Raw genomic sequence first — 16280 nt, forward strand, 5'->3', positions numbered from 1 at the left:
TGTAACTCAAAGACTGGCATCAAATTTATTATTATCTTTTGTTAAATATTTTAGATCTTTCAGAACACATGGTCTACAAGGCTGTCGTGGGTTTTCTTCCCAATACATTTTTGCGTGTGCAGTTATGCGACAGGAGGAGAGGTGACAATAACAGGTGGAATGCACGTAGGGAGGGTCCTGGGGGGCCGCCCCTGCACCTGCATCATGAGCCTTGCTCCTCTGGGTGAGAACAGCCTCCGGACTTCCACAAGCTAAACCTGAGACCTATGTCTCCCAGTCAGGTGACATCAGAGGAGGAGGGCCACTGGGGACAGCGAGGATTACAGTCACACGTGCATTCGACGTATCTTGAACAATACACAAGGGGCGGTGGGGGGAGGGGGTGTTCTACCGGGCAAGCCCCTGCTCGCTGCACGGCCGCCTGTCCTGCAAGCGATTCGTGGGGGTGGGGGTGGGATGTCCGTCTCCACGGTGCTAACTGGAGAAGGGTCTCTCTCTGGCCAGGGGGAGGGATGGCTGGGCAGTGGGTGCTGGAATGTGTGTGTGTGGGGTGGCCCTGGGCAGAACAGCTCCAGCCTCCAGAGGGCCCTTGGCCACTCCCCTGGGAGGGCAGAGGCTTGACCTGCCAGGGCGCCATCAGGCACAGACCAGGGGGAAAGACACAGGGTCCCCCTGGGGCCACCAGAACGTCTGCTGACAGCCTCCTGGCACAGAAGATGGTTGCCCTGGGCCAACACCAGAGACCTTCCTCAGTGGCTCCCACGGTGTTTGCTTCTCAAAAGGCCATTCACAGCTTGGAAGGTGCCTTGGGTGGCAGATTCAGGCCCCCAGGGGAGAACCAGCCATTTCTGAAACTGGGCCGCTCTGGACCATCAGCTGGTTTTTCCCATTTTGGGCCAGGCAGGGGGGTGCAGCGGCCTGTGCTGTGTCAATGCCTGACTGGGGGTCAGAGGCAAGAATCGTCTAGATTCAGAAAGACCTTCCCTGGGCTCCCCTCAGACGAAGGGTTTGAAAAATAAATTCTTCACAGCAGCTCAACTAGTCTCTGAAGTTCTAATGAAAAACCATCTGTTGAAGAGCTGTCAACACCCAGGGGAAGGTACACCTGACGCTTGGCCCGGCAGAGACCACGGCCCCTGGGAGGGGAGCTGTTGGGCCGGGCTCAGGAGAGGGCATCCCCTCCAACTCCTCGTTTGTCATTTGAGGTGGAAATATGGCACCCTCTCTCAGCCTTGGAGAGCCAAGAAAGCCATTCCCATGGGAATGAGTGGAGTGAACAATGGGGCGGGACCTGGGGACCGCAGCTCAAGTCTGGCTCTGCCTGCGTCACTGTGACTCTCAGACCCTCAGAGTCCTCCTCAGAAAATGGGGATCATGCCCCACCCACCACGGTGGGAGAGGCAATCAGGACTGGCCCATGGGTATAGGGCTTAATGGAATCCGAATCTCAAGGGAAGAAGGCCCCAGGGCATCCGCAAGGTGGCCTGGGGCGGCAGGTGTGGTGACGGAGTCTGGGGGAGCCCCGGAGCCTGGGTCTTGCTCTTCCTAACAAGGGAGGAGTTAACACCTCCTGTCCAAGCTGAGGGAGAGGAGCTCCCAGCCTGGCCCCCAGCCCTCTGCTTGCCTCCAGGCACGGCCCCCACCAGCTGTCAGACCCGGGGGCTTGGGGGCCTTGCCCGGGGCAGCCTCAGTAACTGTCGTCTGTGAAGAAGGGTGCGCGGGCGGACGGGGTGCAGTCGCCCTCGTCCTGCGGCCCCGCCAGCTCCCCGTACTCGCTGTTGTAGAACACCTGCCCTCCCCGTGCCCCCCGGTCCAGCCGCCGCCGCCGCCCTTGGGTGTCAGAGTACGCCCTGGTCACATCCACGTTCCGGCCCGGTCCTTTACAGCTGCCAAGACAGGGAAGGTGCTGGTCAGTAAGACAAGAAGAGAAGAGGGACAGGACCTTGGTCGGGGTCTGGCTGGAGTCACCGAAGACACCACCAGAGTGCCGAGCAAGCCCAGAGCCCTCGGAAACACAGACTTGACTCACACACTGAGCCGGACTGATGTGAGTGTTGGCAAACCCTGGGGCTTTCTCTGTCCTCAGCCTGGGCACGTGGGACGACTGAGAATGCCCACTTCATGGCCCCCAAACCTGTTTCTCTCCCAGGCTCGCCCATCTTGGTAACCACACCAAGGCTGACGCTGGGGCTCATCCTTGCACTTCCCTTTCCCCAAACCCCTCACATCCAGTCCATCCAGAAGTCTTGTCTGTGTTGACTCCAGAATGTGCCCGAGCCCCTCTCTGCACGTCCTGCCCCGCTCCAGAGTGAGCGCCCACCTCTGATGCTCGGCGCGATCCTGGCCTGTCTCTCTTCTCCCAACCCTGCCTCAGAGATCCTTCCTGCTGGAGGACGTCCTTCTCCTGACACATCCTTCGTCACTCTCAGAATGAGCACTGAGCTTCTCACCCCGGCCTGGGAGGCCCTGCCCGTGCCAGCCCCCACCCCTGACTCCTCCCTGACAGCCCTGGGATGCTCCCTGCTTAGCTCTCACTTTCTTCGAGGTTTTTTTTTTTAAGGTTGATTTACTTATTTGAGAGACAGAGAGACAGAGAGAGAGAGCACGAGCAGGGAGAGGGGCAGAGGGAGAGAGAGCATCGTCAAGCAGACTCCTCACTGAGCACAGAGCTTGATCTCACGACCCTGAGATCACGACCTGAGCCGAAACCAAGAGTCGGAGGCTTACCCAACTGCACCACCCAGGCGCCTCCATTCTTTGAGATTTTTGAAGATCTTGCTTCATTTCTTCTGATTTTGTTTCTGTGGTGCATGGTGCTAAGCCCGGTGCCAACCTGACTTTTTTTTCTCCTCATAAATGACTCAGCCTTTCTGCCTGAATTCCCAGAATGTTTACCTTGAAAATCTACCACTTCAACTCACATACGCATCCAAGTCTCTGCTCTGGGGGAGCTTTCCCAGGCCCTCTTCTGATATGTAGATTCCGTTCTTTTATTTGAGGAGCTCCCTTGAATTACAAGTGTGAGATACTAGGTCTGCTGTGCCGGCATCGTCTCCCTCGGAGACTCCAATTGTACATATACTGGATTTTCCCACTGAACCACTGCACTCGCCAACTTCTTTCTGATCTTCTTTACCTCTGTATTTATTTCGGTTTTCTTTCGTCTCTTCATATCCATCTTCTGTGTCTTCCCCTGTAAGGGAGCACCGATCATATCTACTGATCCTTGCGTGCCCCCACCCCTATGGTCTTCATTTTTGAGGGGATCTGTCTTTTATTTCAGTTTCTTTCCTGAATGTAGTCAGCCGCCATGTGACGCCTTCACACTGTTCCTTTCCATTCTGAATGTTGGCATTTCTGACTCCTGGTGCAGCTCTTTAACTGTGTATTTAATTCACATTGGAGTACTGCATCAGCTTTTCCCTGCTTCATTTTTTTTTTTTGAGTGTTGACATCTACTGAAAAGTTTTCATTCTATTTTTTTTATTCTTATAATAACTCTGTATGGATCGTGCTTATATTTTCTGTTCATGATTATTCATGCTGGGATTTCCGGGACTAGAAATATCTGGTTCTCCCACGGAAGGCGCTTGGGAAGTGGGTGGCATGGGAAGCTTCCTCATTTAGGCGTGATGCATTAGACCCACATCTTTGGTATCACCTTGAATTCCTTCAACTGTACCATTCTTTGCAAAGGCTCCCTTCACGTTACGGTGTCGTATCACCACCAGGAACCAACCAGTCACTTTGCTGGGAGTGCTGGGCCCCCTCTCAGCTGCTGCCATGCAGCCATGCTGACCTACCACAAGCCCAGGGCTTCCAGATCTTTCTCATGCCTACACCATCGGAGGAGACGCCACACTGCAGGGTGTGGATCTCGAATCCTGTGTGGCCACTGAAAGGGCCACATAAGTGATCTGGAAATGAGGACTCCCTGGGGGGACTGCTGATCGGTGGTTCGCAGGAGACAGGAAAGGATTGGGCAAAGAGAGCCCCTCCTATTCCCCCACAGAGCCATCCAAGGCACATGCGATCCTTGCATCTGTTTGGAGAATGTTCCACATGCCACGTGAATGCAGGTGCACCTCTCGAGGGCTGGTCGGGATGTGCTTCCAAGGGAACCCGTGTGGACAAGAGTGCTTTCTGTTGCTGCCATTGTGAGGTGCAATTTCTGTAATAAACCGTTCCCTTGGGTGTGGATCTGTCTTCTGGATTCTTGCTTCCGGAGGACTCACTCTTTCCTTCTGCAGCCTTCCTCTTCCTTTAGCACGAAGCACTCGCGTCCTGCTCACTGGCCATTCGGAAGAAGTGCCTTCCCCAGATACCTGCCCCTGGTGCCTCTGACTGGCCCTGGAGACCTGCTCTCCTCCAGCAGACCTCCGCTTCCTCCCTTATCCCCCTGGTTTGTCCCAACAACCTTGAAACACTCCTTTCTCCCGGGGCGGGCCCCCTCTTTCTCTCCTTCCGCCGTGACTAGGGTACAGCTCTGCTGGCCCCAGAGTGGAGTTTCCTCCTCACACATAAACTTGTGTCTCTCTCCTGCTGATGGGCTCTGAGCGGCCTGACTCCATGGGCTGTTTTTATGAAGATGTGTGGAGATCAGAACTTACGTAGCAACCATCCTCTGGCTCACCCTCTTACTGAATTACTTTTTTTTTTTTTGAGATACAAAATACTGTTTGGTAAAGAAACATTAGCCAGACATTATTTCCAATAATGCAATTACCATTCATGTTCCAGAACTAGGTTACTAACGGAGATCACCTGATCAAATCAATAGAAACAAAAAAGGAGGCCAAGATGCATGGTACAGGTGCAGTAATTATGGCTGGGTACGTGACCCCCCCCAAACCACCAGCACGCTCAGTGCCGCAAACACGCCCTTTGTGGGCTGCTGGGAAAATAACCACTGGTTGGTTCAGTTGCAGAAATCATAGGGGCGCCTGGGTGGCACAGCGGTTAAGCGTCTGCCTTCGGCTCAGGGCGTGATCCCGGCGTTATGGGATCAAGCCCCACATCAGGCTCCTCCACTATAAGCCTGCTTCTTCTTCTCCCACTCCCCCTGCTTGTGTTCCCTCTCTCGCTGGCTGTTTCTATCTCTGTCAAATAAATAAATAAAATCTTAAAAAAAAAAAAAAAGAAATCATAAACCTCCCAGAAAGGTGAAGAATCACATCAACGCTCCTAATGTGATACAAATAAATCCTTGCGGGCTTGGGTAAAAAACTCATTGGCAACATCATACATTGATTAAAAAACCACATAGGCAGAGGCCAGGATTTGTTCTGGAAAGACTGTGTCCGATGACCCCAAAAACGGGCTCCCGACAAAGACACAGATCAAGGGGCCCATGTTTTACCTACTGAGCCAGCCAGGCGCCCATAAGTCCTGTCATTTAAACAGCGATGTGCAAGTCGACTACTAGAGTGAATAGGTAGACATTTAACGATTTCGTCTATACCCTTAAAACATGAAACATTCAGGGCTGTTTTTTGGGGGGGGGTGCTATCTTCTTGGACAAAGGGAGGTCGCCCTCTGTGCAGGCACATGAGGATTTCTCTGTGACTGCATTCTTATCACAATAGGACACCAGTCAGCTCCAGGTCGCATGATCTGTCTGGCTTCTGGGGCCATGAAGCTTAAATGGGGGTGGGGTGGGGGAGTGCCCTGGGATGGTGGTGGCGCCCCCTGGCTGTGGGAGGGGTGTGTACGCACAGTGAGCAGGCTAGATCATACTGGGTTCACAGAGTGGCATCCGAGCACCCATCAGATGGAAGGGAGGTGTGGGGACCAGCACCAGGTGTGCTGGGCCAGGATGCTGATGGGGGAGGGGGCTTCTCTGTGGCCAAAGGCCTTGAGTCCCAGAGCAGCTTGTTTTGAACACCCCCAAAAAGCAATAGGGAGCCATGAGAGGTTTCGGGTGAGTCAGTGATGGGCACACACAGGTCCAGCTTCCCCCGTCCTGGCCCTTTGCAGGGAAAGAGGCTCTAGAAACCCTACCCGAGCCCACTTTCTTGTCTGTACCTGCTCTCCAACTGCTCAAACTCCTCAGAGGCCAGGACCATCCCACTGTCCGTCTGGTTATCCTGTGGGGAGAGAACAAGCCCGTTTGCAGGCAGCTGCTCCCCCCATCCCCCCAGCCAGGGCAGCGTGGCATGGACTTACACTGCTGGCCTGACACCCGCCCCATGGAAATCGAGCAGAAAGCAGGTGTCCGTTCCTCGCTGGAACATGCAGGTCAGGGTCACACACCCCTGCTGGGGTGGGGGGGAAACTGAGGCTGAGGGTGGAGGCAGAGCAGGAACACAAGGAGAACCAGGGAGCCTATCTTAAGAACCTAGCAGCTCATGGTGTAAAAAAATGGTCCTCACGCAGACACATCCCACATTCAGCGGGGCTCTGTCGCCCTTCGATGGTGCGTGACTTGGCATGGTTTTCGTTTTGCATGACATGGAGAGGAACAGCACTCTTGTCAGACCTGGGCCCCCCCGCCCAACATCCCCATCTGGCCCTGAGGGACATGAGCCTGGGGCCAGTGCTCTCTGACCAGGTCCGTCTGCAGGGAGGCCTAGGCGGGAAGGTTCCCAGATGTGTGCACTGGCACCAGGCTGAGGACGAGTCTGCTTTTGCAAACTGGACCCACGGGCTCCAGCATCCCAGTGCCCAGAGAGGCCCACTCTGCTTGAGTAGCTCTGAGAACATGCTGTGTCCTGTGCCCCATACCCCGGCCTCTTCCTCGAGGGACCTCGAACCTTCTCTTTGGCCACATGGCTTGGTGGCCACCAAAGAGAAGCCCTGACTCAGGCTAATCCAACCATAACCATCTGGAAGGAGAAGCTGTCTTTCCACTGGGTTTCTTTGCTGCGCGGAGGGGAGACTGGTATGGGTGAGGAGGGCACGCAGGAAAGCAGCTGAGAGATGGTGGCATCACAGGAGCACATGCACCTCAACATGCCCAACGTGAAATCTGGACTTGACATTTCAAGGGACAAAGGAAGGCGCCCCTTCCTGAGCTGGATTCCCTGCTGGTCTCAGGAGGTCCTGATACTCCTCCCAGTGGAGAAAGCCCGATCTGGGGTACACAAGCCCACCTGCCCCACTTACCACCGAGGCCTTATAGGTCGTCGGGGTCATGGGAAATTCTTCGAACGTTTTCATCCTGGAGGAGCCCTGGGTCTGAGTCCCTCTGGCCAGGCACCCCGGAAAGGACACACAGTTGTAGTATCTGTGGGCGGAAAACAGACTGCTGAAGAAATGCGCTCCGGAAAGCTCTCTCCACCTCTCCTGCCCCCTCTCCTCCCAGAAGGGCCCCAGGCCTGGTCTAGGCTCCTCCCGGAGGGCCCCCTGCAGCCATCCACCACGCCACCCCCCTGTGCTGAGCTGTCTCCTCTTCTGTGCAAGAGGAGAGCACCTCCCGGGAAGGGCACGGGAGGCGAGTGGGGCGTACCCAGCCTGGGTGTGGCACGGGGCTGGTGAGATTGGGGGGTTTTCACCCCGGAAGGGGTCTCTCTGTGCAAGGCGGGCAATCTGGTGCAAGCCACACCTGGCCTGTGCGTGCGGGGCTGTGTGTGTGCATGGGCGTGAGCACATTCTCCTGTGCGCTGGGGTGGCTGGTGGAAGAAGCCTGCAGGGTCTGAGGGGGCGCAGAGGAAAGTGAAGTCACAGGCTACGTGGCCTTGGGGGGTCCCCAAGGCTCACCAGGCCTTCCAGGGAGCCCGAGACCCCAGGACTGTCATTTAAAATCACTGTGCTCTTTCAGTTGGGGTACAAAGGTCTCTCAAGTCCTTGTCGTTTGCTGCCCCTTGATGACTGGCGGGAATAAAATATACCGCGACCAGCCTGCTTTCTCCCTGCCCTGGGGGGGTCCCGGGACCCGGGCAAGGGCAGCTGACCTGGCGGCCAGGCTGTGCCGGTGCAGGCTCGGCGGGCTGTCCTCGGTGTCGGCCTCGGCCATGTGCAGGGCTGTGGTGGACGCCTGCAAGAAGCTGCCGTCCTCCAAGCTCTGAGAGCTGCAGGGGGCCATGCAGTCCTCCTCCTCCTCCTGGCAGGAATGGCAGAGGCCGCGGGGGTCAGAGATGGCTGTGCTGCCACGGCCCCCGCCCCTGGGCTCAAGACTGCCGGGGCTCCTGACCGGGGAACTTCTGTGCTCCAAGGTGCCATGAGGATTAAATGAGCCTGCCTGGCAAATTCTCCCCGCAGCCCTGCCAGGTGCCCCACTTACAAGGAGAAGGGCGCAGCAGGTACAGTCCCAACCCAGGGTCCCCCCTTTTGGGCACAGATTGGACTCCAAGTGCTGCAGGCAGCCCCTGCTCACTCCTCCAGAGCCCAGAGCACTGGGGCAGCCCTGAGCTGGCTTGCTCCCTGCCCCCACCCCTGGGCACCCTGGGGGGAGGGAGACAGAAGTCAAGGGTGGGTGCAAGGGGCGGGGCTGCAGGAAGCAGAAGCACAAAGAGGGACGTGGAGGAACACATCATCCTTCTGCCGGAGACAGGGGCTCCTTGCAGACCCCCCGAAGATCTGCCTCGGGCTCCTCATGGCCAAAGACGGGCCCTGGCCAGCTGCTTGAGGGCCCTGGGGTTGGGGGCCAGAAGGCCAGACAGGGCGGGCAGAGGACTTACCTGTCGGCCCCCGCCCTGCAGCAGGTCCCCCAGGATCTCCACCAGCTCTGAGAACGCAGGCCTCTCCTTGGGGTCTCCTGACCAGCAGCTCAGCATGATGCTGCGTCTGCGGGTAAAGCTGGCTGCTGGCCTGTGGTCTGAGCACGCCTGCACCAGCAGACCCCAGCTCCCCTGCCTAACCCCCATCCCTCGCCCCTCCTCTGTCCACCCAGTCTCTTCTGCCTGGCGGGGGGGTGGGGAGAGCTGTCAATGGACCAATGGTGGAGTAAGAGACTTCATCTGCAGGCCTCTACCCCATCCCCGTGCCTGCACCCCCTCTCCACTTCTGCCCCCTGCCTGTGCACAAAAACCCCCACCCGTGGCAACCTCCCCCTCCGAGCCCCCACCACCTGCAGAGCCAGCAGGGCAAACTCACATGGCGGGAGTGGCCAGCTCTGGGGCTCGCATCCGTGTGCCCTCTTTCAGCCGCTGGCAGAACTCCTCGTTGATCTGCACCCCCGGGTAGGGGGAGGCCCCTGATGGCAGAACAGGAATGGGGTAGGGGTGGGTGGGGAGCAGACACCTGCTGCCCAAACTGCCTCTCTCCTGGCCCCCTATGGCTGGGGGCTGGTCCTGCTGCTCCCAGGCCAGGGTTGGCGCAGGGGGGCGGCCAAGACCCTTCTGTACCGCCACGATGGTTCTTCATTGGGTTAAAAGAGGATGATGAGTGAAAACATGGGGGATCACTAGGGTCAGGGAGCCACAGTGAGCCAATCAAGCCAGGCCTGTCACAATCACCCCTCTTCAGAGACACCCTCCCTGGCTGCTAGTCAAACCCCTTCCTACATCCCGTGGCTTTGCCTGCCAACACACCCGGGACCTAACTCCTCCTTGGCCTGCAGCAGCTCGCCTCTCCTGACCACAGGAGAAACCGCCCCAAAGAGCCTCTCCGTCCCTCTGGGGCCCTGAGGGCAAGCCACACAGCCGCAGGGCAATCCTTGGAAGACGAGTCATACTGCTCTCTCCCTTGAGCCCTGAGTGGCTCCCCTGGGACTCAGGTCCAGGTCCACACCCCTGCAGGCTCGCAGGGGCTGCATGGACCTCCCTTCCTCCCCCTTGCTGCAAGTCCCGATGCCCCCTGCCCACGCCCGGCCCACTTCCAACATGCGGGGACCAGGAGGCTTGCTGGCCCCTCACCCTGGCCTGCTGTCCTCCCTGGCCTGCCTGCCCTCCCGAGCCCCTCCATCAGCTGGGCCCTCCCCTCCAGCTCACACACAGCCCTGCCCGCCCTGTGCTCTCCAGGCCCTTGCATTTGTAGTGATAGTATTCATCCTGGTGGCTCTTTGGCGATTTTACTTCTCCGTTTGCTCACCGCCCGGCTCTGCCCTAGCATGGGGGCTTCATCTTGGCCCCAGTGGGGGCCAGGGGCCCACGTGGAGCTCTCGTAAGTAGGTCCCCCTGTGTGTGAGCGCCCAGTCTCTTCCGGGACTCTCTCCAGCCCTTGAAGGCTGGAGGCCTCCCCGGTGACAGGTCAAGGTGGGGGCTCATCCAGGGACGTGAAGATCTGGGGGACCCATGAGGCTTCTCCGCTGGGACCTGTGCTGATCCCGGGGACTGGCCGGTAAACACAGGCTGTGCCCTGTCACCTGTCAGAGGCCGGAGCACACCTGTAAAGGTGGCGCCAGGGGGTCCCAGGCTGGAGGCAGAGGGGAGAGGTGGAGGGATCTTGGACCACTTGCCGAAGAGTGACGGCTTGCTGCAGGTGCAACAGCACTGGGCCCCCAGTCCCCTGCTTCAGAAGCGCTGGTGATGACGGGCAGCCTAGACTCCTGCCTCTCCCCACCCCCACAGCCTGCCCTGCACTTACCCAGGGAGAAGATCTCCCAGAGCAGCACCCCAAAGGACCAGACGTCACTCTGTGTGGTGTACACCTTGTCAAAGATGCTCTCGGGGGCCATCCACTTCAGGGGCAGCCGGGCCTGGGGGAGGCGGAAGGAGGCAGGTCTCCATGGAGGGAGGGAAGAGAGGAAGAAGGCCAAACACGCAGGCAGCCCCTCTCTCACCCCCAGCCTGCCCAGAATGCTGGAGCCACACCCCAAGAAGGGCCTTGGGCCACATCCACCCCTTGTGCGTTCAGAAGACTCTCACAGTTGGCCCCTACCCTGTAAGTGCCTGGCATCTTCCTCGAAGGCTTCTGCCCTGCTGCTGTTCTCCTGGGTCTGTCTGGGCCCCTTTCTTCCCCTGCATGCTCTTGGGGGGCACTTGGAACCCCTCCTCCCCTAGACCCCAGACCCAGCCTCTGGAGGAATCAGGACCCTGTACCCCCTCACCGTCCCCCCTCAGTTGCTCACTTGGTCCCCACACTGGAAGCCGGGCATCACTCCTGACCACTTGTCCTGGGGCTTGTGATGTGCCTTCCCCATCGTCTGTCTCTCTACCTCTTGGGGCCTCTTCCTGGGAGCCCTGAGGGCCCCAGCCCCTCCTGACTGGCCTCTGCCTCCACCCCAGCACACCCCTTCCTCCTTCCTCACAGCCTGCAGAGGGGGCTTCTGGAAGGCGCACCTGACTCTCCCGTCCACCCGCCTCCACTCAGCCGTGAATTAGAATGAAGGGCACGGGCCTTCCGCACCGTGGCTAGGCTGGCAGAGCGGCCCACCACATCCTAGACCCATCCCGCCCATTGCTCCCCTCTCCAAGCCTCTTCCTTCCTCCTCCGGGCCACAAACCCCCAATTAGCTTTGAGAACTCATTCAAGTGCCTGCCCGGCCACCTCTGAGCACCACAGATGAGAGGCACGCTGCTCCCAGCACCCACATGGACCCATGCGGGGTCCACCTCTGAGGCCCAGCCCCTGCAGCGCAGACATGCGGGGTCAGTCAGCGTCCACCTCGTGGACAAAGGCAGGGGGCCAACACAAGCCCCAGTCGAAGCACCATGGTCCCTGATCGTCGGCTCCTGTCTCTGCTCCCCTGCCCCACGTGCCCTGGTGAGGCCGCTAAGGTCCCTATAGGTGTGGGCTCTCTGACCTTCCATGGAGATGGCTCCTGGATGGGAGGTCCGTGCCCCCAGCCCCGCCCTCCCTCCGTGGCCTGCACTCACACTGCCCTTGCGCACGTAGTCGGGGTCTTTGTAGATGTCACGGGCCAGGCCGAAGTCACAGATCTTCACCACATCGCTTTCTGACAGCAAGATGTTCCGAGCAGCCAGGTCTCTGTGGATGCACTAGGGGGACAGGGAGGTGCGAGGGTGGTGGTCAGCACGGGTCCCCACGGCCCGCCCATGCCTGAGGCCTGCTCTTTCACGGAGAGATTTCTATGCTCCCTGCGGACCGTCCATTGAGAGGGCTCCCAGAACTATAGGGACAGCAGAAGAGGCTGTGGGGGGGTCAGATTCCACATTCACCTCTGGCACTGACTAGCTAGAGACCTCAGGAAGTCACTTCCACGCTCTGGTCTCAGTTTCCTCCTCTGCAAAGTGGGAGAAACACACGCTGCCCACGGCATCACTGTGGGGTGAGCTAGGACAAGGCCCCCCTTGGTATGCTGGTCATCTGCACCCTTCTCCCCTCTGAGAGGCCTGCTGGGGCAGTCACCTTGCGGGAGGCCAGGAACTCCATGCCTCGGGCCACCTGAAAGCTGTAGCAGACGAGGTCCTCCATGGTCAGTGGGCTCAGCCACAGGTCCTGGGCTGCACAAAGGAGCAAGGCAGGCTCAGCGGAATTGGGGCGGGGGCTCTTCCATGGCTCCCATCTCCTACCCTTCCCCAAAGGGAGCATCTGTTCACCGCCTCTGGCCGCACCTCTCCTGCTTGAGCCCCTGAAGCCCCTGGTGCTAGCTAACAAGCGTGTGGGCCCCCTCTCTTGCCCCTCAGCATCCACTCTCTCTGCGACACCCACTAAACCCTCCCAGTGCCGGGAATCCTGTTGCATCAGTGGCCCTTTGCACCTGCTACTTCTGCCTGTCTGCTCCCACCCTTGTGTGGAAGGCAAATGCCTAGATGGCCAGTGATGCCCAATCAAATGTCAGACTGTCCCTGTGGCGTCCTCCCTTCCAAAGGAAAAGCCCATTACACCCTCTCCCACGTAAGCCCCTCCAGGAGGACCTGAGGCCAGCTTCTCCCACAGTCCCCTGTTCAGGAGGTATCCTCGCGCCCGCCCGACCTCTCTGGGCAAGGGGAAGCCAGGCGCTTACCTTCTTGGGCCGGAGGGGCCCGCCCTGCCCCGCCCTTGCCCATCAGGAGCCGGGAGAGGAGGGCCCTCTCGCTGCTTCCTGGCCTCCTCCGGTCAGCTATGGCTCCTTCCACCATGGCGCGAAAGCGCCTTCGCTGCTCAGGGGACTTCTCCTGCGAAGGCACAAAGTGGCTCTGAGGGGGCTCCGCCACTCACAGCAGAGGCACTGCCCCCACCCCACTCTCAGACCACCTTGCGTCCTGCGGGCTCCCGGCCGAGCTCAGGCCCCTAGCAGGGCTCGCACTTACCGCATAGGGGCTGAAGGCCTCCCGCTTGGCACGCAAGAAGTTGGAGAGATTGCCGTACTTGCAGAACTCCACGATCACCATGAGGGGGCCTAGAGTAGGGTAAGAGCCAGGCGCTTGGCGACAGACGGCAGGTGGGAGGGCAAGCACGCACCGCAGCAACGCCCCCTCCCCCGCCCTCCTGCTCCGCCCCCTCCAGGCCCCTCCCACCAGGGAGCGGGGGGCAGCGAGCTCCGTACCATTGGGCTTGGTGCACGCCCCCAGGAGGTTGACCACGTTGAGGTGGTTACCGATGTGGATTAGGATCTTGAGCTCGGACATCAAGGCTCGATGCTCGCTAGCTGTGGCGCCCTCTGGAGGGGACATAGGAGCTTCGCGTGGTGCTGGGCCCGCGGCCCGCCGTCCCCCAAACCCTGCGCGTCCCTCTTCCCGGCCACTGGCTTAGCTAAGGCGCAGCTAGAGCTTCTGTGCGTGGGGGCATCGGGTCCCCAGCTCGTCCTGCTCGCCTCTTTGAGGCTGAGGTTTCAGGTGGGATTGGGAATTACTCAGATCTGAGCCCAGGGCCTCCATGAAGAACCCTGGGTGAGACCCTGGCTCCGAACGTCAGTTTCCCTTCTTGAACCACAGCCCCACCAGCCCACCCAGAGTCGCTGCCCCCACCAGCCCCGCCGCCCCCTCCACCCGCTGACCCCACACCTTTCAGCATTTTCACAGCCACAGTGTCGCAGCTACTGCCCTTGTGGATTCCAAAAGCCGAAGCTTCCACAACCTTCCCGAAGGCCCCATGGCCGAGGACTCTCCCTGTGGGGGCAGGGAGCCGGGTCCAGGTGAGCTGTATAAGGGCGAGGGTGAAGAGGGCCGGGCAGCAGGGGCAACCCGCATGGAGGGCCAGGAAGGAAGGCCCAGGAGGGGGAGGAAACTCGGGAGCCTCTCTGCCAAACAGGAAGAGCGCGGAGAGCAGGAGCGGGGAGAGCGGGAGAGGAGAAGCAGACAGGAAGGCCTGCATCCTCTCCTAGCAGGTGTGATGGGCCCACCCTGCTCAGAGCAGCGGGAAGTGACCCCGGGGGGCCTGAGAACTGCAGCCCTGGCTCGGGTTCCTGGGATGCACGCCCAGATGGACAGGTCAGGCCAGGTGGGGGCCAGGCATGACTTTCTGGCCCGAGAATGGAGGGATTTCAGTACTTCAGAGGGAAGCGGTCTATGCGGGCAGGATAGGGTAGGTGGGCAGGCTGGGTGATCGCCTCACCGAGGTGCAGCCGCTCCCGGGGGAACTCCCACTGGCTGGCATCATATGATAGGTATTCACACTGCTCCTCCAGAGGCACCTCCCCGGGGTCCATGATGATGGACAGGTAGCCCGTCTTGATGTCTGCGTGGGCTGGCTGGGGTGGGGTGGGGACAGCTAATTGATTTGGCCATACCACGGTCTTGGGTCACCTTTTCCCCAGGACAGATGGGATCTCCTTTGGGACTCTCAAGCCAGGAGGGGACAGACAGACTGACAACCTCTGGTTGTGTAAGAGCCCAGCATGGAGAGGTCAGAGAGGCTTCCCAGGAGGTGAGGCTTCCAGGTGAGCCAGGGCGGTTGAGGACCTTATTCCTTATCTTACAGGCTGTGCAGGGCATACAGAGACCCCACAAGGAGTGGTGGAGAGGCTCAGTTGGGGGAGGAGCGCTCACCCTCCTCATGTTACAGAAGATGAGGAGGAGGAGGACCCAGAAGAAGACAGCGATGACCCCGGTGCCGACAAGGATCACGATCTCCATGCTGCCTTTATCCTCGGAACCTGAGTGGGCAGAAAGGGGCCAGGCTGTGTGTGTGTGTGTGTTAGGGGGAGAAGGGTGCACCCTGCGAGAAGCTCCCCTTCTGGTGGGCACGACTTGAGGGAGGTGGCTACGAGAAAGAGCCAAGTGCGGGGGCGGGGGGCGCAGGTGGGTGGAAGGGCGCAGGGGGGAGGCCGGACCTTCCACGGCCACACTGGCAGAGGAGTTGACGCAGCCCTTTGCGTTGCACACGCTGCACAGGTAGCGGCCCGCGTCCTCCTCGCGCACGCGCTGTATGCTCAGCTTCTGGTTGGAGTCTGCCAGGTCGATTCCTGTAGCGGATGGGGTGTTGCTTTGAGTTCAGAAGGGTCTGAGGCCTTGACCTGGCGAGCCTCTGCACCCCGCCCTTCGTCGGGGTCCACCGTCCTACCAGACTCTTCCTCCAGCAGCCTCTCATCTTTGTACCACAAGATACTGGGCACGTGCGCCCCGGCCACTGGGCACCGCATCTCCAGGGAGTCGCTCACGTTCACCAGGAGGTCAGTCAAGTTCTGCGTGAGCCGCGGGGCTTCCAGGGCTGGGGGTGGGGGTCGAGAGCGAGTTAAGTGGAGTTGCAGAAAGCAGGAGAGTATGCCTGGCAGGGGCCGTCCAGGGCTGGGAGCAAAGAGTGGGGCCGGCTTGCGTCAAGCTCTGGAAGGATCGGGTTTGAGCACAGGGTTGGGGGGGGGGTGGCGGTGGGCCTCCACAGCGTGGGCGGGGAGGAGGACCCTCCCGCAACAGGTTCAGGCTCCCCGCGTGGCAGCCCAGGCGCCTTCGGGGAGGGGAGAAAGGCTCCTTGGGAAGCGCCGCCAGCCCTCCCCTGCAGCCCTGCCCGCCTCACCCTGCACTGACAGGTACTTCTTGTGGCAGTGCTTGTCGTGGCTGCGACGGTCCTGCACCTCGCATACATAGTCGCCTTCGTGCTCAGGCGCCACGCTGGGGATGGTCAGGCTGAGCGTGGCGTGGCGCGCCCCTGGCTCCGCCTCCTCCAGGTGGGCGGCCAGAGGCGTAGCGAACAAGTGCACGTTCTTGCAGTCGAGCATCAGCGGGTTCCCGTGCGCGTCGTGCAGCGTGGACAGGTTGAGGCGGTACCAACGCAGATGCTCGTAGGTGTAGTTGTCTGCCCGGCAGCTCAGGCGCACGTCCTGGCCCTCTAGCGGCTCCTCCGATGGCTCGGATTTTATGCTGAAGCCATCGGGGATGTCTGGGGAGGAAGGAGGAGGCTGTGACACTGGCTCACCTCCCTGCCTGCCGTGGTGCTCGCTCTCCCTTTCCCAACTTTGCCTTTGGACTCACTCTGTTTTTCCCCAGGAAAAGTGTCCCTGTGAGCCAGCTGCTGTGTTGGGAAGGGGGTGGGAGGGAGGTGAAGCCACAGGGAATGGAAGGCACCAGTGGGGAGGCACCTCC

The 16280-nt window shown here is 59.8% G+C and overlaps 1 protein-coding gene across 2 annotated transcripts in view; it reads right to left on the reverse strand.

Moving 5' to 3' along the window:
• Nucleotides 1-16280, reverse strand: part of FLT4 (fms related receptor tyrosine kinase 4) — a 40577-nt gene continuing 24297 nt past the window's right edge. For both annotated transcript variants that reach the window (XM_045795013.2, XM_045795012.2), the window contains 18 exons: nt 15715-16077; nt 15265-15411; nt 15035-15166; nt 14751-14857; nt 14317-14452; nt 13767-13871; nt 13310-13423; nt 13074-13162; nt 12788-12938; nt 12190-12284; nt 11697-11819; nt 10465-10576; nt 9034-9133; nt 8619-8724; nt 7893-8041; nt 7105-7225; nt 6025-6086; nt 1-1886 (listed from right to left, as the gene is read on the reverse strand). In XM_045795013.2, coding sequence (XP_045650969.2) covers nt 1688-1886; nt 6025-6086; nt 7105-7225; nt 7893-8041; nt 8619-8724; nt 9034-9133; nt 10465-10576; nt 11697-11819; nt 12190-12284; nt 12788-12938; nt 13074-13162; nt 13310-13423; nt 13767-13871; nt 14317-14452; nt 14751-14857; nt 15035-15166; nt 15265-15411; nt 15715-16077 — 2411 coding nt within the window. In that variant the 3' untranslated portion in view covers nt 1-1687. The remainder of the gene's footprint in view (nt 1887-6024; nt 6087-7104; nt 7226-7892; nt 8042-8618; nt 8725-9033; nt 9134-10464; nt 10577-11696; nt 11820-12189; nt 12285-12787; nt 12939-13073; nt 13163-13309; nt 13424-13766; nt 13872-14316; nt 14453-14750; nt 14858-15034; nt 15167-15264; nt 15412-15714; nt 16078-16280) is intronic.

The sequence above is a fragment of the Ursus americanus genome, chromosome 5 (assembly GCF_024610735.1).
Source record: "Ursus americanus isolate L20-20 chromosome 5, mUrsAme1.1.p, whole genome shotgun sequence".
NCBI lineage: Eukaryota > Metazoa > Chordata > Mammalia > Carnivora > Ursidae > Ursus > Ursus americanus.